Source organism: Cervus elaphus, chromosome 15, assembly GCF_910594005.1.
Source record: "Cervus elaphus chromosome 15, mCerEla1.1, whole genome shotgun sequence".
In the NCBI taxonomy this organism is placed as follows: domain Eukaryota; kingdom Metazoa; phylum Chordata; class Mammalia; order Artiodactyla; family Cervidae; genus Cervus; species Cervus elaphus.
The window spans coordinates 66,152,338-66,172,510 of record NC_057829.1 but is presented as its reverse complement, the minus strand read 5'-3'; the positions used below and the strand labels follow the sequence as shown (position 1 = coordinate 66,172,510).

Below are 20,173 nucleotides of genomic sequence, written 5' to 3'. Positions count from 1 at the left end.
AGTGCCTGGCCTGAGGCCAGGGTAGGCATTTGCTTCCCGGGGACAAGCATCACACATATCAGGGGCTGCTGTAAGTTGGAGAGGAGGCCAGGCCCCCTCCCTTTCTCATGAGAATCTTTTATTTGCCCCAACTGAAGGGTGGGCACGGGGTGTTAAATAAGAACTGGAACAGGCAGGGTCACTGTACAGAGGGGGCCCGGAAGGGGCTGGTGGGTGGGGAGCAGTTCAGTGCACCTGAGGCTGGGGGTGCCCATGGCAGAGCCCTCCTGGTGGCTCAGGAGGTGGGCCCAGCTTCTCTGTTTCCTGTTCCACCGACTGGCTCCCATAGGCACTGTCCTCCTTCACCTCTGCTGGGGGCGCGGACACGGGAAAGGGCGCAGGGAAGAGTCAGGCCTCAGGCCTCCCACCCTCCAAGCCCAGAGCCACCTCTCAGTTACGGCCCCTTTACCTGTGCTGGGCAGCTTTTCCTGGGTCTCTGGACCCTTCAGCAGCCTCACCCCCTCCTCCAGGCCCATGTCAGACAGGGCATTCAGCAGGCCCGCCAAGTCGCCACCAGCCAGCTGAGGAGGAGGAAGAGGCATGAACCAGGAGTTGTGGTTAGGGTATGGGATCCCCGAGGAAGCACCAGAGCTCTGAGACTGGGACATGGAGCATGGGTCGGGGCCTGACTGACCTGGTAGCTGCGCAGGAGGCTGCCACTGGGCGAAGCTGTCCTTCGATACGTGTCCACCAGACTGCGCAGCCCTAGCCGTTCTGCCAGCTCCGCCCAGCTGCCCTGGGCTCCTGGCCCGTCAAGCAGATGCTCCAGGTTCTGTAGGACTGTATCTTCAAGGGGTATCTCTGGCCCTGAAGGGGACACACACATAAACATGTTAGTTACCCCCAGAGATGGCAAAGACAGACACCCAAATGCCACCTTTCTCTCAAGGCAACCTGATAGATAGGGCAGGCAGGGCCACTGGGGCAATGGATGGAGGACGGGGATGGAGAAAGGGAGACCGCCTTCAGTGGACCCGAAGGACAAGAGACCGCTGTGAGCAGGGGTCAGGGATCTGGCAGTGGGTGGGGGGAGCTCCTCACCTGCAGGGCTGGGCGGGGTCAGCGGTGGCGCCATGGTGTCCTGAGCAGCATTTAGCAGCAAGGTCTTCACCTGGGGAGACAGCCTCAGCCTTGACTACCTCCCATCACAGTCCCTGACCCCAGGTAGCAGCTACTCAGGACCCCATCTATAAGCCCAGATGCCCCATCTCCTGGTACTGCTAGTCCCGGGCTGGCCTCACCTTGCTGCTTCGAGTGAGGTCAAGAGGTGTGTGGCCCCGGAAGCTGCCTCGGGTGTCCCTCTCAGGGCTCTCAGAATCTGAGTCACTACCAGAGGTGGGAGGCGAAGGCAGTGGGCACAGGGGCTCCTCGTTCTCTGCATGGATGTCAGCACCTGGGGCAGGGAGATAGTCACGGGGAGGCTCCCTCGGAGCCCACATTAAGGACTGCAGAGTGGGGGATTGGGCGGCACCCCCTTCCCTCCCGCACCCCTGTTCACGAGCCCCAGAGGTGAGACTGACCAGCCTTCAGAAGGAGGCGGGTGAGCGTTGGGGATCCCAGCCCAGCTGCCAGGTGCAGGGGTGTGTTTCCCGCAAAGGTGCGGGCATTCACGTTGGCCCGGAGCTGTGGGGTGTGAGGGAGTGGCTGATCACAGCACTGACTGACCCGCTGGGCCTCCCCCCACACTTTCTCCGTCCCCAGGCCCTCCACAGCCCTTGGCTCCACTTTTCCCACAGTCCTCAGTCCCACCTTGGTGACGAGATGGGTGACCAACCCCAGCTCCTCCATCTCTGTGGCTAGATGCAGGGCTGTCCGGCCCCCCTGCCGCTCTGCAGCCTCCACTTCAGCCCCACTCTCCACCAGCAGATCGAGGCACTCGGGGCTTCGGGCACGGACTGCCAGGTGGACTGGGTATAGCCCTAGTGACACAGGGTATTCAGCCTGCAGCTGTGCCCCTAATGTGAGCCCTTGACCAGCTGACCTCCATGCCTCACGTCCACTGTAGGCACTCCCCAGATACTCTCCCTGGTGCCCACCCTAACCCGCTGGTTCAGATGAGGTGATGAACTCACCTTGGAAGTCAGGCACATGCAGCAGTTGGGGCATGGCAGGAACCCCACTTCGCAGCAGGGCGCACAGCAGGTCGGGGGCGCTGGCACCTGCCCGGAGTGCCAGGTGCACTGCTGAGTCTCCGTGCCGATCCAGCAGTGCTGGGTCTGCGCCCACCTGCAGCAGGAAGCTCACCACCTTCGTCTGCCCTGTGATCACTGCCAGGTGCAGGGGCGTCTGGGGGAGGCAGACAGGGTGAGCCAGGCTTACACCTTGCCTCACCCACCTGACTTCCAACCCCTCCCCCTCACCAATAGAGGCCCCTCACCTGGTGCAAGTGATTGGTGATATTAACCACGCCGAGGTGCGGGGCATGGTAGATAACGTGGGCTATCTGCTCAATGACGCTGGTCTGCCCGTGGATGATGGCCAAGTGCAGCGGCCTAGGGATTGGGGGTTGAGACTCTGGCCTAGGAAGCTCAGCAACTTGTTATGCTTTACTCTCATAACGCCACCACCTCCATAATCTCCCTCGCTGGGGCCTCTCCAGCCCACGAGAGTAAATCCTTCCGCGCACCTTTTGTGCTAAGTGCGTACTATTACTGTGCCTCTTAAACAGTCGACAAAACTGAAGTCTGTAGAGATTTAAGTATCTTAAACAGAACTAGAGCGTAGCGAGGCCGAACTTGAAACTGGGTCTGCCTAACTCCGGAACCCTGGCTCTATAGGTCCCTTCCCTGCCCCACAGCCCACGACCTTCCACCGGCGCGCTGAGCCGTGGTCCCCGCCCGCTCTCCCGCCCACCTACGTGTCTCCATTCTCATCCTGCGCCGTCAGCAGGTGGCGCTGTCCCGCCAGCAGCGAGCGTGCGTCCGCCGTGACGCCGTAGTCCAGCAAGGCTCGAGCGCTGCGCTGCGCCAGGCCGAACAGGCGCGCGTTGTACTCCCGGGCTGGGGGCGACAGGGGGCGTGGGTGTGGGCTAGGTCCCCACCCGCAGCGTCCCGACCGCTGGGATTCCCGAGGTCATACCTCGATGCAGCAGCTCTGGGGCTTGCTGTTCGCGCTGGGGCGTCCCGGGGGGCGCGCTCGGCTCTGCGGCTTCCTCCCCAGCATCCACACTAGGCGTCTCAGCGGCCATCTGCGCCCCGCCCCCGCCTCCCGGGTAGCAGCCCATTGGGGCCGCGCCCGACTGGTAGGGGCTGTAGGCCAAGGAGGAGGGGAAAAAGCCGAGGCTGCCACCTGTGGATACAGGCAGGACTGTGGGGAGAGAGCACCAGGAGGACTCTCCCAGATTTCTTCCCCACAGCTTTTCTCCCCTTTATCCCATTGCCCTTCCTGCCACCAGCACCACCTCACCTCCTCCTCCAGCTCCTCCATAACCCCCAGCCGAGCCCCCAGAGCCTCCACCCATGTGGGAGCCACCCCCAAAGGGCTGGGAGAAGGTGGGCAAGGCTTTCCTCCGCTTCCGCTGCACCTCCTCCTTGTCTAGGGGTAGAGGGAAATGAGATGTTAAAACCCCAACTCGCACCGGCCTCAAGAGCCCTGTCCCACACCTGGTAATGGCCTTTCCCCCAAAAGCCCTCAGGCTGGCTCCCAGGGCCACCTCTTTCTGGGACATTCCCTACTCCTGATTTCACTCATGGGTCCCCTGGCCTAGTTCTTGGGACCCTCCAGTCAAGCCCCCGCCTCCAGCCCCCCTGGGATCTTCAGCCCAGCTCCACCTTCTACCAGAGGATAATAGGTGAACTGTTTGGAATCAGAGACATCCCCCCCACGCTTGCGTTTCAGTTGCAGGAACACGGTAACAGGACGCTCAATCTTCATCTTGTGATAGGGAGGTGTTCGGAACACAATGGCATACTAGGGGGAAGGAGGACATAGGTGTCACTAAGGTCTTGACTTAATTTGAGCCCAGACCCAGCCCTGGTCCTAGGGTACCTGTTTGTGAACATCTGTGGGAGAGAAGTCCCCAAAGGCCTGCCATCCATTCTCATCATCCTCGTAGAACCGAACCTCAATGTCATCTACAGGGAAAATTGAATCCATAGGGCCATTTGTCCTGAAGCTGTGTTGCTCCCCAAGCTTGATACCCATTGCTAGCTCCCAGCCTGGACTCCAGCCTCACCTTTCTGCACCTTGTCACAGAGCAGATAAACCTCATCTCCACCCCGCACAGAGCCAGCTGTCTTGTCCATTCGAGAAATCTTCAGGTTTGAGGCTCCAGGAGACTCTATGGAGATGGCATATCAGTTACTTGAGATGAGATGATACAATAGCCATGGTCCCAACTAGGGAGCCAGGTGCTTTGTATTTTAACAACCCCAAGAGACACAGGAACTGCCAGTATCTTCATTTACTCAGAGAGGGGACATGACTTGCTCAAGATCACTCAGCTCATACATGGTGGGGCCAAGTTCAAACCCGGGCATGTCTGACTCCACAGTTCGGGGCTGCCCTCCACACTCCCTCTGGCACCCAGGCCCAGCACCCCAGGTGGTCAGGATACTCACTGCTGTCATGTATGGGCTGGGAGATAACTGGCTTCAGGGGCAGAGAGAAGGAGCCATCGCTGGCTCGAAGGAAGGCAGAAAAGCGCAGTCGCACAATGCTCAGATCCATCACCTTCTTCAGTTCCTTGGCCTCCTGCTCCAGCTCTCGACGCTCAGCCTCTGGGCAGTGGGCATACATGCGACCCCTGGACTCCTCCTCTGTTCCTTCCATGACCACCTCCCATGACTCCCTCCATATCCCCCATACCCGTAAGGCCCTGGGGCCTGGAGCGAAGACGCTGCCTCTGAAGTTTTTGTATCATAATCTCCATCATGTTCTTTTTGGTCACATGCAGGACACCCAGGTTGTTAAATCTGTGTGGGGGCAGGGAGAAGTCAGAGGCCTTGCGGGAAGTTCTTTCCTCCTGAGGAACCCTCCCCACAGCCAAGGCTCGGCTCAGCTCTACTTCCTCTAGGAAGCTTTTCTAGTTTTTACTTGGGGCCCTAGGTTCTGGGGCCAACCAGAGTCTTCCCTTGGTCAGATGCTAAGCTCACAAAGGTGGGCTGGGACCGAGAACTGGCAGGCAATGAGGGGGCACACCAGTGGGGACCAGGGATAGGGGACACTGGGCACCTACTGGGCAGTCATGTCCTTGGGCCCCACAGACACTGCGCAGACCCCCAGCTCCGAGCACTGTTTGCCCACCAGACTGTGGGCGTGAGCACGAGGTGGGTCACTGTGTGTTACCAGGTCCACCTCAATCTTGGCAGGTCCCTCGTAGTTACAGATCTGTGAGGGGTGAGGGCTGTCAGTAATGCCCATGGACACACTGTCCACCAGCCCACCCTCCAGCACCACCCTGGCTCACCTTGACTGTGGGATAAGTCTTCCGGCCCTTCTCGCTAGAGGCACCTGGCAGTCCTCCATGGGAAGGGCCTTCACAGCCATATCGAAATCGGAAGCCTCGCTGAAGGTGCCAGGGCAGAGTGACATTGTGACCAGGAGAAACATCCCCCCTCACCAGCCACATCCCCAGCCAGCAGTGACCATAATGACTGGACGTGTGTATCCTGAATCACCACCATGCCACTGTGATCAGCAGCTGCTAACCATCCCAACCCGAAGTGGGTCTGTGATCAGTTACCCTCCCAGTGGCCACCCAGCTACAACTATCCCACTTGCCCCCAAAGCTGAAGCCATCCCACACCATCCCTTCTACTTGCTCACCTGCTTAGGCTGTTCCACGATCACCAGGTAGGGACCATCAGCTGGGGACAGAGGAGCCTTGCTGAGCCAGGCTCTGCAATGGGACCTCTGAGCCCATTCCCAAGACAGAGGGCACATACCACATGCTCCTTCCTCCCCCTCCCTCCAACACAAGGGCAGGTCAGGGGACTTATTAACCTGTCTCTGGGGCTGGCTCCTTGGGCTCCACAATGGACGGGTTGAATTTGAAATCATCATATTCAATGATGCCATCCAGACCCTGGTATGGAGACAGACTGGGATGGCAGCTGATTCTGAGCCACCCCCAGAACCCTCCACCTCTCAGCTCTCTAAACCATTAGCAATCACTCCCTCTCCTAGGCAGGCCCATAAAATAGCTCCTACTGAAAGCAGTTTGCAGAGACTGACTGACAGGCAGGGTGAAATAATCTGAGGACATTAGAGGTGTAAGGGAGTAGAAGGGACTAGGACAGGCAGGCAGACAAGCAGACAGGCACAGGGGGGCGGCCGGCTGGCTTTGGGGCCAGGTGGCGTGACTCACTGGGTCGTAGCAACTGTCCATGACTCTGGGCTAGGCCCGGCTCTGTCCGGTGGCTTCGGCCGGGTTCTGTTTCCCAGAGTTTCAGGCGCCCGCCTTAGGTGGGGAGGAGTGGCGGGGGTAGGGAGAGACAGATCAGGACGGGAGTTGGGGGGAGAGAGGGGCCCAAATTTAGGGGAGGGTCCGATCTCCTCCAACTACCCGTCCGGGTGTGGCGGGCAGGATCCGGTGGAGGGCGAGATCCGGAGCTGGGCTGGGCCAGGCCGGGGAAGGGGCAGGAAAGTTAGAACAGCTTAGGAAAGTCCCGAAAATACCAGGGGGAGGCGGGGCCAGAGGGGCGGGCCTGGAAATGACGCAGCTGACCACGCCCCCTGGCGGGAGGGGCGCGAGGTCTTCTCTTCGCTGGCCCGAGGGCGCCTGCAGCGTCTCTGCAAGCAGAGGGGCAGTCAGACCGAGGGAAGGCCCCGCGGGGTTGGGGAGGGGTCCTCCCCCTCTCTTCAGGGCCGGCGCCGGGGACTGGAGGGTCTTTCAAGGCCGGAGGAAGCTCTTAGTTCGGGGCCCGGCCCGCCTCCCGCCCCCTTCCCCTCCCCCGTCCTGGAGCAAACTTGGGATTTTCTACCCTCAGGGAGGCCACGGCTGATTCACCCCGGGGGGTTTTGGGGGGACATTCCTGCTGTAGGAAGGCCTCCTCCCCGAAGGCCTGTAGGTGGGGGCTCTTCCGAGTAGAGGGCCCCGGGGTTCTGTCCCGAGAAGCAGTCTCTGAGGCCAAGGGGCCGGAGGGGGTGTTGGGATGGGCACCTCCATTCCCTCTTCCTGAAAATCTCAACAGTCTTTGATTCCCACACCGCACCTGCTTTGGGTGCCCACGTCCCCCCCCTCCCCCCCGGCCCCTGTCCCATGGCCATATGTAACACATGTACATCACAGGTGTCTAAGTAGTATGTTTCAGCCCATATGCTTGCGAGTTGTGTGCATGGCGTGAACATGCGTGTACAGGTGAGAGTCCTTAAACTTAGTGTGGACACATGTCAGCATGTATCTGAGAGCACAGGTGAACCTGTCTTTGAGTTTCTGCGTGAAGGGTGTGTGTCCAGGCACTTGTGCACGGGTGAGTGTGTTTTGCGTATGCATGTGTGTGCGAGTCTGAGTGCATGGACGATCCTGTGCACCTGCGGGCATACGTGTCGATGGACGTACGGCCCGTGTCTTTGTACAAGGATATCGATGTGTATCCGCGTGTCATGTTCATATGCGCGCTCTCTGAATGCGCAGATGCCGCTCTTCAGCTCTAGGGCTCGGTCAGCTAAGGACCCTCCTCCCGCCCTTGCCTGTGTCCCACCACCCAGGGGTCTGAACCCGGCCACTCACCGCGGCGGTGGCTCCGGTTCAGGATTCTCTCCCGGCCGGACCCACCTCGGACGGGTCGCAACACCTCTCCCACCACCAGGACTCCAGCCGGGAAAGCCCCTTTTCCGCCCCCGGGAGGGGGGAATTCCCGTGACGTTTCCGTGCGTCACTCGCCATGCCCTTTTTCATTGGCTGAAAGTTTAACTCCTGGACTTACACAACCAATCGGGAGTGACTCAGGGGCGCCCCTTGGAGGAGAAATGTTTGTGCTGCTCTGGAAGCCAGAGTGAGAAATGACCCTCAGACTGTCACTAGCTCTGATCTGGGGACCAACCCGCTGCGGGATCCGCTGACCGAGCGCCATTCCCCAGCCGAGGGACCTGGCTCCGGTCTCCTCACACCCAGGCTTCTCCAAGACGGCTCGCAGCCCCTGCTGCTACTCAGTTTTATGCTGCGCCTAATGCTTGGCCACCTCTGAAGGCGGGGAACCCCAGGGGGAAGCTGATATGTCTCAGCCCTCTGGTCCCCCGCCCGGAGCGGGGCCCGGTTGCCGGGAAGACTTGGAGGAAGAGGAAGGAAGTTGATCTTGCAGTAGGTTCTAGGGTGCCATCTGGTGGCCCCTCTGGAGCCTCAAGGAGACTCCATAATCCTCTCAGTCTTCCCGGGAAGAAAGTGTCTGGACCTGAAACTTGTTCCGTAAATGGCAGGTTAACAGCTGGCCAGACTTTCAGACCTGAGCTCAGGAGGTTTTCCGAGGATAAGGGAAAGGAGGTATTTATCTGGGAGACTCAGGCCTTGCTCATCGATCACGGAAGTTTGGAATATTAGAGTTGAAAAGTAATCCAAAATTATTAGCTCAAATGCCTTTGATGTAAGAAATCGCCTTTTTATATAGTTTCCAATGTCCGCTTACTTTAACGATATATATATATGTACGTATGTTTGGCTGCACTGGGTCTTAGTTGAGATCTTTGTTGAGATCTGCTGTCTTCATTGTGTCTAGTTCCCTGACCAGGGATGGAACCTGGGCCCCCTGCATTGGGAGTGTGAAGTCTTAGCCACTGGACCACAGGGAAGTCCCTGCTTAGACACTTCTGGTGACAGCAAGGTCAGTACAGATTTTCACAAAGTACTGACCTCTGGGGCTGGACATTCCTGGTTGGTAGAATTTCTTTTTAGGAGGTGCCATGAGTAATCTCCATTTTTGGAGGCGTCCTCCCTTAGGCTCACCATGGTAGAACACAGGCTGTTGTTTCAAATCTTGCCTGCAACTTGCCCCTGACCTTAATAATGGAATGACAGGCCTGCAGTAGCTCTGCGTAAAGGGAGACCATTGTGGCCCTTGATTTGGGTAATTTCCTGCCCCTTCCCCCTCTTCATCTTGCCTGCAAATTCAATGTGCCAGATACTATGTGAAGATGTATGTGTGCTCAGTTGCACAGTCATCTCCGACTCTTTGCAACCCCATGGACTATAGCCTGACAGGACTGTACCTCTGCCCATGAAATTTTCCAGGCAAGAATGCTGGAGTGGATTGCCATTTCCTTCTTCAGAGGATCTTCTCAACCCAGGGATTGAAACCGAGTCTCTTGCATCTCCTGCATTGGCAGATGTATTCTTTACCACTGAGCCATAGGGTAAACTGATAAAGTTAAGACTCAGAGAGGTGAAGTAACACAACCAAATACATGGCTTGAAAGGGACAAAGTGAGAACCAAACCCAGTCTCTTAACTCTAGCATAAAGCTCTTTACCCTAAATTTGTCTAAAGCAAAGCAGGTCTTCCCACCCCATTGTGAGACGTTAGACTTGGGTGGGAGTGGGTAAGAGTGGGAGAAATGGTCATATTCTAGATAGATTTGAAAGTCAGGGGCAATAAAACTTGCTGAGGAATTGGGTGTGGGATGTTGGGGAGGGGTGTTGATATAAGAAACTGGAGAAGATGAGGGGTAATTGTACATTAAGTCAGTGTAATGGATGGTATTTGAAGTTTTGACAGTGGTCACCATCACCCCACGATTGAATGTAGAGAAAAGGAGTTGACAAGCACTACACCCTGGGACATTCTGATGTTGAGAAGTTGTGGAGATGAGGAACCAAAAGAGGAAATTGAAAAGACATGGTCGGTGAGGCAGAGGAGAACCAAGAAAAACCTGTGTCTCAGCGAGGTGAAGAGCATTTCACGGAGTGGGTGGTGAACTATTTAGTTGAATTAAAGCTCCTTCTCAGCTGAAGCCTAGGGTTCTTGTTTTCTCACAACCACAGTTTCCCAGTGAGCCCTGAACACAGGTGAATACCCAAGGGCTTGAAAAGCCACATACTTTATTGTTCCTAGCATTTATTGTGTGGGGGGGGGACGGGGTAATGGGGAAGTGTGTGCCCATTATTACTAACTCTGTAATTCGTCCCCTCTGATGTCATTCTTTTTTTTTTTTTGGCTGCTCCATGGGGCTTGTGGGATCTTAGTTCCCCAAGCAGAGATGGAACCCATGCCCCCTGCAGTAGAAGTGTGGAGTCCTAACCACTGGATCTCCAGGGAAGTTCTGATATCATTCTTATGTGCTCAGAAAATTCACATTTATTCTTGGTTATGTTTGTTTTTTCCTGTTTTTCTTTTATTAATTATAGTTTCTAAAAAATATTATTTGGTTATGCTGGGTCTTAGTTGTGGCATGCAGGATCTTTAGTTATGGCATGCAAATTCCTAATTGCAGCATATGGGATCTAGTTCCCTGACCAGGGATCAAACTGGGGTCCCTTGCATTGGGAGTGCAGAGTCTCAGCCACTGGGCCACCAGGGAAGTCCCCTTTTATTGATGTATAGTTGATTTACAATGTTGTGTTAGTTTCAAGTATGCAGCAAAGTGATTCACACACACACACACAGAAGTAAACAGCAACCCACTCCAGTATCCTTGCTTGGGAAATCCCATGGACAGAGAAGCCTGGTGGGCTGCAGTCCCTGGGGTTACAGAGTCGGACACGACTGAATGACTGAACAACATACACACACACACATATATTTTTTTCATATTATTTTCCCTTATAGTTTATTACAAGGTATTGAATATAGTTGATCTATTTTATATGTAGTAATGTGTATCTGTTATGGGCTTCCCAGGTGGCTCAGTGGTAAAGAATCTGCCTGGCCAATGCGGGAGATATGAGACACCAGTTCGATCCCAGTGTTGGGAAAATCCCCTGGAGGAAGAAATGGCAACCCACTTCAATATTCTTGCCTGAAAAATCCCATGGACAGAGGAGCCTGGTGGGCTATATAGTCCACAGGGTGGCAAAGAGTTGGACACAACTGAGCATGCATGCACATACACAGTGTGTATCTATTAATCCAAACTCATTTATCCTTGCCCCCCTTTCCCAGTTTTCTAGTGAAGTCTTAGCTCACCATGTAATTATTACTTCGGTACTCGACCTTTTATTTCCGCATGAGAAACTACAGAAAAATGAGTTTCTACACCACCATCACTACTTTTGAACTGGGAAAGTGTCATAGGAAAGACCATTCAGTTTAGAGTGAAACAGACCTGGGTTTGAATCTCAGCTCCCTAACTTCCCAGGAATGTGGCCTCTCTGAACCTGCTGCTTCATCTAGGAGAGGAGTTAATATTTCTACAAGGTTGGGTAAGCAGTGCACTTAATATTGACATACACTGGTGTTGCAACAATGTCACTTCTCCTTGTTAGGATCTCAGGCCTCTGGGCTTTTTGAAACCTGCTATCCTAGAGTTCTTATAGGAAACACTGTTAAGACCAGCATTTCCTTCCAGATTATACTATTTTCCCACAAGTTTTGTCACTTCCATATCATTAGCCATTCTTTCTTGGTCAGAATTAAGGCCTAAGTATTAGATCTTCTTGTAGTTTCCTTTACCTGACAACACTGTTAACAATACAAGTCAGGTTATATATCAGCTGGTTTTTCTATACCAGAATGAGACTTTTGACAAGTTTTCCTTTGCTTGCCAGTGGGGTGGGGTTCAGTTTGCAATCACCCCAGCTTCTTTCCTAATATTTCAGACCAAGGGCTACAGACTTTTCATATTCTTTTGTTCACAGGATAGAATTTAGATTTATATATGTTAGTCTATGTTGTTTCCCTCACATGTTTTCTCCACAGCAGAGCTGTGGGGCTCACAAGGGAGAACAGAGATGTTAGAGTCAAAGCCAATGGCCCAAGTGTCTACCTGATTGTAGATCCAGGCTTTTCTGCACCCATCGGAAAAAAGCAGGTGAGGTGTTCAGTCTTACTCATAATTTTTCCAGGGGCAAGGTTTCAGGTTAGTGTGGAAAGCAGGCATGGTCTGGATTATTTGCAGAAGGAAGGGAAGTGGGAGAAACTAGTGTAGGAGCTGCTGGACTCCTGTTAGTATTGTTCCACATCTGGTTGTTTCTATTTCCACAGCGGTGCACCCAAGGGAGACACTGACAGACATCCAGACCCATCCACATGGTTGTGCTGAGCAAAGGGAAGCCTGAGAGGCTGAATGATCACAGAGACAGCTGGGCCCAATGAAGAGGTGAGCACCCTTAAGTGTCCAGGAGGGAGCCCCACTGGTACTACTCTCCGCCCTTTGGTGGAAGGGACTATGGTGGAGGAGGAAGTCAAGATGATGGGAGATGCTTCACTAGGGAAGGCTTAATAGCATTCTGCATCCCACCCACAGTAGCTCAGCCCTGCAGAAGCCATGCTGCCTGCCCCATGCACACTCCCTCTTGTCTTATCCTGATGCAAAGGGAAAAAAATTCCCCTGCTCAGTTATGGGCCAGAGTGAATGCCGTGTCCAGAAACACAAGCTCACAGCTGTGGGCAAGGCAGCCTCCCACCCCCAAGACCCATGGACTCCTTGTGTGGCTGGACTATGAGGCACACCTGAGGGAAGCCTTCTGCGTGATGACAGCTCAGCCCTGGCTCACCTGCCCTTTGACTCCAGCCTGGGCTATCACAGTTATCTCCACTGGAGCAGTTACGGAAGAGAACTGTCAACCCTGGCACATCCCTGGTGACAAGGGAGCACTGCTCTGATGGTGGTGGTAGTGGTGGTGGGGTGGCAGCAGCATGACCATGGTTGGTAGCCTCATTTCTGTTCATGTGACGGCCTACACATCCCAAAACATGGTACCCACAAGCTCAAGAAGGAAATCAGAGGAAAAGGCCATGATGTTGGTACTAAGACATTTATTACATCATAAAAAGTCCATTGTTTTCCTGTTTTTCCATATGTACATGCTCCTGTGGGCAGTCCTTCTCTCCAGTCCCACCTGCCCACCTCTATGGCACAAATCAACTCTCCAAACTGACCAACTAATTAATAAAAGAGGAAAAACTAGAGGTGGTGGTCCAGGGCTAGTGGGATTGGGGCTGGGAGAGGGAAACAAAGTGCAGAGTGGTTGACTTGGCTCTCGATGCCTGACACAGGCAGGAGGGGCACAAGGGCAGGCACTGCAGGGCTGGTACAGTGATGCCTCCCTCCCCGGAGCTGCCAGGCTGCAGGTGATACCTGAGTGTGCTCTCAGGTTGGACTCCCAGGAATGGAGAGTGGAGGAGGAAGGTCCCACAGACTAACTGTGGGTCCTAGGAGGGGCCATAAAAGTTCTATTTCCCGTCCCCATCCAAAAAGCAGTGACAGCCACTTGGCGTGGGACTGAAGAGTCTGTGGCCCTTGGGACAGCTGAGAGGGGGGCCAGGGACAGCCTGCTAGGAAGTACTGGTCCTGATAGCTGAGGGGCCTGCCTTAGTTGACCTCGGAGGTGGGCATGGGGTCTGTGGGGCGAGGTGTGGCCAGGAGGGGCACAGGTGAGGTGGCCTCAATGAGAGCGGGATTGAGGATGATGGGCAGAGTCATCGGGGGCACGCCCACCTGCAGTGGGGAGGCCAAGGGCTGCAGGATCAGTGGGGACTGAGCCAGCGGTGGAGGCCCATCTGGGGTAGGGCTCAGCCTGCTGGGGCTGGACGCCACTGGTGATCCAGAAGAACTGCTGTTAGGAGGTCGGGGGCCCTCAGGCTTCTCAAAGTCTAGAGGAAAACAAGGTGGCTGCAGTCAAACTCCCTTACAGTCCGCAGCTGGTTTACCACACTTCTGCTCCTCCCCATTCCTGTGAGAAAATGACTCCTCCCAGTCTACATAGTTGAGATTCTCTGCTTGAAACTTATTCCAGTGTCCAGTTCTCTCATACCTACCCACTCCCCCGACTGTTGTACCTCCAGTCAGATTAATTTTGGTCTGCTTTTTACTAGCATCCCTGAAGGGCACCTCTGCCTTTTCATCCCAAGTTCCCAATCCAGCCTTCTTCTCTGAAGCCTAGAAATCCCAGGCAGCTAGCTCATCAGACCTGGCCCTGCAATCTCCCACGGGAAGAGCAAGTGAGCAGGATCCTGTGGTTCCTTCCTTCCCCTGGCTCACTGCCCATGCTCAGCAGCAGTCATAAGGTACTCTGGGCCTCCTCTTAGGCCTCGACATCCAGCAAGCTCACTCAGAGGGACTCACCACAGGTCCCCAGCTCAGAGGGCATTTCTGGGGGAGGTGGATGGCCAGGTGTCCTAGTGTCACCAGCAGCAGGAGTCAGGTGTGCTGAGGCCAGCGGTTTTGGGGCATGAGGCTCCATGGGCACAGGGTCTGGGGAGGGTAGAGAGTCCAGATGGCAGCTCTCAGTGCTTCCTCTCAAGTAGATCTTGGTTACCTACTAGACTTCCCACCTAACCCAGGGCACAGAGAACTAGTTATTAGCTCCAGGCCCTCTCTGATGAAGTTGGTTGGAGCCCCCTACCCTGGATGACAGTCTGCTTGAAGAGCTCATCTCGCAGGTGGGGCAGGAAACAGTCTATGCGCTCCCAGGTGATCTCCCAGAGGGCTGAGGGGCTGCCTCCTCGGGCATCTGCACTGTGGAAAATCTCTGCTGTGTCCATCACCAGGAGCATGTTCTTTAGAGACTCTGGAATGGCTTCTGACTGCAGATGGCAGTGGAACCATAAGAATGGGAAAAGGGATATGGGGGAATATGGTAAAGAGGAGATAGCCACCAAGGGGGAAACAGCAAGTCTTCCCAGAAGTTAGGAGAGGACATAGGCAGCGGCGCTGGCCTGAGGCAGAACGTACCAGTAAGTCACTGGAGCCTGCATGCATGTACTTGTCCATGAAGTCCAGGATGGTCAGCCAGAGGGCCGCAAAGGTGGACAGCGACAGCAGTGGAGACAGGTGCTGCAAAAAGACCTATGGCCCCCAGCCCCTTTCAGCTGAGAGGAGGGTAGGAGCCTTCTGCACCACTCTCCATGGGTAGGAGGCAAGACTTCTCTATCTTTCATGGGAATCCTGGATCAGAGACTCCTCTGAATTCCAAAATCCTCCTGGGTCCTGCTGAGTCTCTACAGCTGGGGGTCATAAGCACCTACACTACATCTCTTGGTCCTCCCAGGCTGCTGAAGTGGCAGGTGTGGAGACAGTGGGTGGGAGTAGGGTGGTGACAGTACCTTAGAGAGCAGAGTAGAAGCCCTCATCCGGGTCTCCTCCATCCCACCCACATCTGCAGGGCTGATGTTCTCCAAGAGCTTGGTCAGTAGAGGAAACAGCACCTGGAGGGTAAAGAGTCAACATCTCTCCAGGGGGGTCAGCTGGAAGTCTTGTCCACCTGACCGTGGGTTGGGGAGGGTGGGAACAGAGCAGGAGAGAAGGTATAATCGGCTGAGGATTGACATTAGCAGCTCTTCAGGCTGCCAGGGGATCCCTGTCTTTAGGATTTTCCCTTTACCTTAAGACCAGAGGGAAGGCCTACCTTGTTAAAACAGGACTCCCATTCCAGAGCATCTAACTTCTGCAGATCATGTACCAGCAGTGCTCGCTGCAGATAGGTCAGTGCCTGCATCCTCACCTGCCGCCGGGCATCACAGCATAGGCAGGCAATGCCTGAGAACAAGAACAGGCTCGGATCCTTCAGGTATCCAGATCTCGGTACTTCCTAAGCACTAGCTCCACCTCTGCCCCTGCTCCCCCTGAGGTTTACCCTGCAGTAAAGGGCACCAGCAGTGAGCCCAGAGGGTACGTGAATCAGCTTCAATCTTCCGGCTGCCTGTCTCCAGGTGGCGCTGCTCCTCCGCCCATGAGCTGTAGATAGAGGCTGCCCTTGTGTGCAGGGTGTGCATCAGATCTAGCAACTGGGATCACAGGAGGGGCAGGACACAAATGGGGTTAGGTCTGCTGGACCCCCTCCCCAACAGCCCACTCCCACTGTCCCTGACTTGGGTCCTCAAGGGAGCCCCTAGTACTGATTGCACCACACTCCTCTCACCACTCTTCAACTTTGTGAGCTGGGTGTCCTGACCAGTGTTTTCCAAAGATAGGTATTATTCCCAGTAGCAGCAACTTCAGGTTGTGTGCACTAAGAATTTAATAACACAATTACACAGTGAGAAAGGCACTTTCTTTTCACTTCTCTTTTACCCTTTCTGATGACAGATAAAGCCTCATATTCGTTAATCTCATTTTAAAAATGGTAAATCTCAGGCTCAGAGGCTTTGACAGGCAGTAGTGTTTGGACAGATGTAGTACTTTTGTTTTCATCGTTTTTCTAAGGTGATTCTATTTAAAGCAATTAGTTTTCCATTTATTTAGTGATATAAAGTCTGCTCATAAAATAAACTTTGTACGTTTTGAATAGACAACAGAATAACCCGAAAGATAAACAAAAACTTGTGGCAGTGGTTCCCTCTGGTAAGGAGAGCTTAGCAGCTAGGGACAGGAATGGAATGCGACTTTTATCTGTTTACCCTTTTGTACCTTTTGAACTTTATACTATGTGCATTAGAATTATTTATTTAAAAAATAAACTATAATTTAAAAATTAAGCAAATGAAGACTTACAAGTAGTCCTGGATAGGGAAACACTGGGGGTGCTAGCCGAGGACTTGGGCTGGAAAATAGGCCCTTCCTCTTAGCCCTGGCTGGACCCACCAAGACTCCCGATGTCAGGTGCAGGGAGAGGAGAGGAAGTAAAGGGTGCCATACTTACGTCCTGACTGACCTGTAAAGACACCGTATGGTAGCTGGCCGGCACACCTTCATCCTCATCGTCGTCACTGTGCCCACCCCGAGTGGCATGTTGGCTGGAGGTTCGAGGCCGCCGAAGCATTGAGCCTTCCTTGGATTTTTTCTTGAAGCGGTTCCCTTTGCTGTCATATTTGTGACTCTTGCCACGTTTCTCCTGGGACTTGCACCCTGAGCAGGGCCAGACCCAGGTCACATTTCACATCTATGGGCAGAGATGGCCTGCCCTTTCCCACCTTTGCCCTGTAATTCACATGGCTACTCCCCAACTGCCCCTTCATCAGGTGACCCACCGCCATTTAGACTGGCCTCCACAAAGATGCGGAGAGTCTTGACACAGAGCTCAAAGTTGTCAGGTGTGATGTGGGCAGCGTCACGCACGATGAAGGACAGTGACTCCACACACTTGAGCAGGGACTTGGTATCATGTGGCCCGAGGTCCAGCCCCACTGTTAGGCTGTACTGATTGACCAGGGGTGAAGGACCTGGCTGGCTGGGCCCAGGCCCTGGCTTGGAGTTATCGATGTCATCTTTCCCCACCTGTTGAGTACAGAAGAGCTCAGAATGCAGGATTCACCACAATCATCCCCTAGATGCCCTCTCAAAGACCAGGAATCTTTTCCACAGGCCAAGCAGGGAAGACTCATCCGCTGCGCATATGCTCACTCACCACTAACCAACCGCTGTTGACCACATCAGCATCTGTGGCTGATCGATGAATCTTGCCAGGTCTGCCATGGTCAGTGTAGACCTCTGAGTCGGAAGTGTACCCCCGGTCCAGGCTCACATCATTTTGATGGTAGGATGGGAGTTCACTATCTGACTGGGCCCCTGAGACAGCAGGGAAAGGGGCAGAGTCAGGGTGGTGATGGATGTTGAGATGAGGGATAATTTCAGTTATCAGAAGAAAGGTGCTGAAGCCTGGTCTCTCTTTTCTCTGGGTCTAGATTAGTTTCAGCTCTGTCACCACAGGGCTGAAGGATGGCCTGGAGAGCTGCTCTCTTGACCAAATGGGGCAGCAGGCTGATTTGGGCTCTGGATGGCATCTAGTAGCAGCTGTTGGGGAGGAGATGGCCGTGAGGACAGTTTCTCAGGAAACAGTCCTCAGGACAGTAGGAAGCTGGCTCACAGCCTTTTCCACTGCCTGCCTGCCTTTATGCTGTTAGTCTGTGAGTACTGGTGAGAGGCCAGTGGGCACAGGAAGCCCTGAAGCAGATGGCAGAGCCAAGGGTATTTAATCTGATGAACACAACAACCTGCATTTTGTTTTCCTGTCTCAGCCACTGGGGCCATGACTGTTTATCTGCCGCTGCGGATCTCCCTGGAAAAGGGCTTACCAGCATCAGGTGCGTCGGCACTGGCTGTGGCCTGCAGGGCAGCTGGAGGCTTTACACCCGAGCCAATGCACTCCAGCAGTGTGAAGAGGGTGGCCCAGTCATCGCCTGAGTGGATATTGGCTGCGTTGGTCTTAAGGAGTTCATGGAGCCCATAGGCTACCTGGTGACTGACTCGGGATAACACGCTGGGCTTCATTAGTAACAAAATGCGCAGGGAGAGCAGTACCTGGGGCAGGAGTAGGGAGCAGGAAGTAGAAAGTAGGCACACAGTATCTTGTCTAGCCTCTTTCCCCAGCAGTCTCCTTAGGCCAGTGAGGATGGTTCAGCTAAGACCCAACTTAGGGTACTCTGTAGACAGATGGCCCAGGGGCTAGGGATGGGGGCAAGAAAGAGGCAAGTTATAAAAGGGCAACACAAGGGATCCTGTGGTGGTGGAACTATTTAGCATCCTCGCTAGTGGTGGAAACACAAATCTACACAAGTGATTAAATTGCGTAGAACTTAATACACATATGAGTACAACCAAAACTGGGGAAATCTGGTAAGATTAGTAAACTATATCAATGTCAGTATCCTGTTAGGATACTATACTATCGTTTTACATAATGCTACCATTGGGGTAAAATGGGGAATGTGTACAGACACCCCCAACTTATGATGATTTGGCATAGATTTTTTTGGACTTTACAGTGGTACAAAAGCAATACACATTCAGTAGAAACCATACTTAAGAGTTTTAATTTTTTCCAGGGCTACTGATGTGCATGTAGTACAATACTCTCTTGCAATGCTGGGCAGTGTCAGGGTGCCACAGCTCACAGTCAGACATGCCATCATAAAGGTGAACAACTGATGCACTTACAACCATTTTGTTTGCTGCTTTCAGTACAGCATCTAATAAATTACCTGATATCCAACACTTTATTATAAAAGACTACATATGAATCTATAGTTATCAATATAACTATATTGATATATAGTTATATAGATATATATATATAACTGTTAACTCAATATTAAAAGTTTTAAAAAACTGAAAAAAAGAAAAGATTAGTAACATTATGCAAAACTACAGTATTATCCTAACCAGGATACTGACATTGATAGAATTCTCTAATCTTATTCAGATTTCCCCAGTTTTACTTATATGTATATTAAGTTCTACACAATTTAATTAAATTTAACTTGTGGAGGTTTGTGTTTCCACCACTAGCCAAGATGCTGAATAGCTTCAGCACCACAGGATCCCTCGTGTTGTTATTTTATAACCACACTTGCCTCTTTCTTGGGCTTCCCTGATAGCTCAGCTGGTAAAGAATCCGTCTGCAAATGCAGGAGACCCCAGTTCAATTCCTGGGTTGGGAAGATCCCCTGGAGAAGGGATAGGTTACCCACTCCATTATTGTTGGGCTTCCCTTGTGGCTCAGCTGATAAAGAATCCACTTGCAATGCGGGAGACCTGGGTTCGATCCCTGGGTTGGGAAGATCCCCTGGAGAAGGGAAAGGCTACCCACTCCAGTATTCTGGCCTTGAGAATTCCATGAGCTCTTTCTTGCCCCGATCCCTAGCCCCTGGTCATCTGTCCACAACTTTTAAAACTCTGTCAATCAAAAATGTCATATAAATGGAATTATACAGTATATAACCTTTTGGGATTGGCTTTTTTCATTTAGCATAATTCTTTGGAGAATCATCCAAGGAATTATGTATCAATAGTTTGTTGCTTTTAGTTGCTGAATAGTATTCCATGGTATGCATATACTACATTTTATGTTGAAAACCATCTGGACTGATTCTAGTTTTGGCTACTACAAATAAAGCTTCTGTGAACATTCATGCACAGGTTTTTATAAAAGTAAGCTTTCATTTCTCTAGGATAAGCACCCAAGAGCACAATTGCTGGACTGTGTTGTAACTGCATGTTTAGTTTGATAAGAAACGACTCTATTGTTTTACCTTCCCACCAGCAATTTATGAGAGACCCACATCCTTGTCTGCATTTGGTATTATCACTATTTTTCACTTTAGCCATTCTGACAGGTGTGCAGTGGCATTTCACTGTGGTTTTGTGTTTCCCTGTTGGCTAATGAT

The 20,173-nt window shown here is 53.0% G+C and overlaps 2 protein-coding genes across 13 annotated transcripts in view; both read right to left on the bottom strand.

The window, feature by feature from the left end:
• Positions 1-66: 66 nt before the first annotated feature.
• On the bottom strand, positions 67-7,845 carry NFKB2 (nuclear factor kappa B subunit 2). Of its 4 annotated transcripts, XM_043925777.1 has the most exons (24): positions 7,712-7,814; positions 6,658-6,771; positions 6,347-6,439; positions 5,983-6,064; positions 5,806-5,846; positions 5,447-5,545; positions 5,216-5,367; positions 4,846-4,952; positions 4,599-4,757; positions 4,214-4,318; positions 4,027-4,112; positions 3,810-3,948; positions 3,445-3,573; positions 3,118-3,327; positions 2,897-3,038; positions 2,417-2,531; positions 2,112-2,325; positions 1,789-1,958; positions 1,560-1,662; positions 1,281-1,432; positions 1,081-1,150; positions 674-846; positions 449-560; positions 67-350 (listed from the first exon to the last, which is right to left on the bottom strand). In XM_043925777.1, exons 3-24 carry the CDS (start codon positions 6,365-6,367, stop codon positions 226-228), a joined length of 2,706 nt encoding a protein of 901 aa, XP_043781712.1. In that variant the 5' UTR covers positions 6,368-6,439; positions 6,658-6,771; positions 7,712-7,814; the 3' UTR covers positions 67-225. The 4 variants fall into 4 exon arrangements, with proteins under 4 accessions (XP_043781712.1, XP_043781711.1, XP_043781710.1 ...); XM_043925776.1 differs by lacking the exon at positions 6,658-6,771 and having other exon boundaries at positions 7,712-7,845; XM_043925775.1 differs by lacking the exons at positions 6,658-6,771; positions 7,712-7,814 and having other exon boundaries at positions 6,347-6,646.
• A 5,024-nt stretch (positions 7,846-12,869) lies between these two features.
• GBF1 (golgi brefeldin A resistant guanine nucleotide exchange factor 1) overlaps positions 12,870-20,173 on the bottom strand; it is a 119,625-nt gene continuing 112,321 nt past the window's right edge. For 6 of the 9 annotated variants that reach the window (XM_043926970.1, XM_043926977.1, XM_043926971.1 and 3 more), the window contains 11 exons: positions 18,083-18,308; positions 17,416-17,576; positions 17,039-17,285; positions 16,711-16,916; positions 15,706-15,856; positions 15,478-15,608; positions 15,176-15,277; positions 14,805-14,918; positions 14,476-14,656; positions 14,196-14,324; positions 12,870-13,723 (listed from right to left, as the gene is read on the bottom strand). In XM_043926970.1, coding sequence (XP_043782905.1) covers positions 13,443-13,723; positions 14,196-14,324; positions 14,476-14,656; positions 14,805-14,918; positions 15,176-15,277; positions 15,478-15,608; positions 15,706-15,856; positions 16,711-16,916; positions 17,039-17,285; positions 17,416-17,576; positions 18,083-18,308 — 1,929 coding nt within the window. In that variant the 3' untranslated portion in view covers positions 12,870-13,442. The remainder of the gene's footprint in view (positions 13,724-14,195; positions 14,325-14,475; positions 14,657-14,804; positions 14,919-15,175; positions 15,278-15,477; positions 15,609-15,705; positions 15,857-16,710; positions 16,917-17,038; positions 17,286-17,415; positions 17,577-18,082; positions 18,309-20,173) is intronic. The other 3 variants (XM_043926978.1, XM_043926973.1, XM_043926974.1) reach the window with 1 other exon arrangement.

Excerpts from the sequence above, each read along its gene's own strand:
- NFKB2 (XM_043925776.1), bottom strand. The coding sequence starts at position 6,367 with ATGGACAGTTGCTACGACCCA. Across the intron at positions 4,319-4,598 it reads CCAGCCCATACATGACAGCA|AGTCTCCTGGAGCCTCAAAC; the intron begins GTGAGTATCCTG and ends CCATCTCCATAG. Across the intron at positions 561-673 it reads GCCTCCTGCGCAGCTACCAG|CTGGCTGGTGGCGACTTGGC; the intron begins GTCAGTCAGGCC and ends CCTCCTCCTCAG.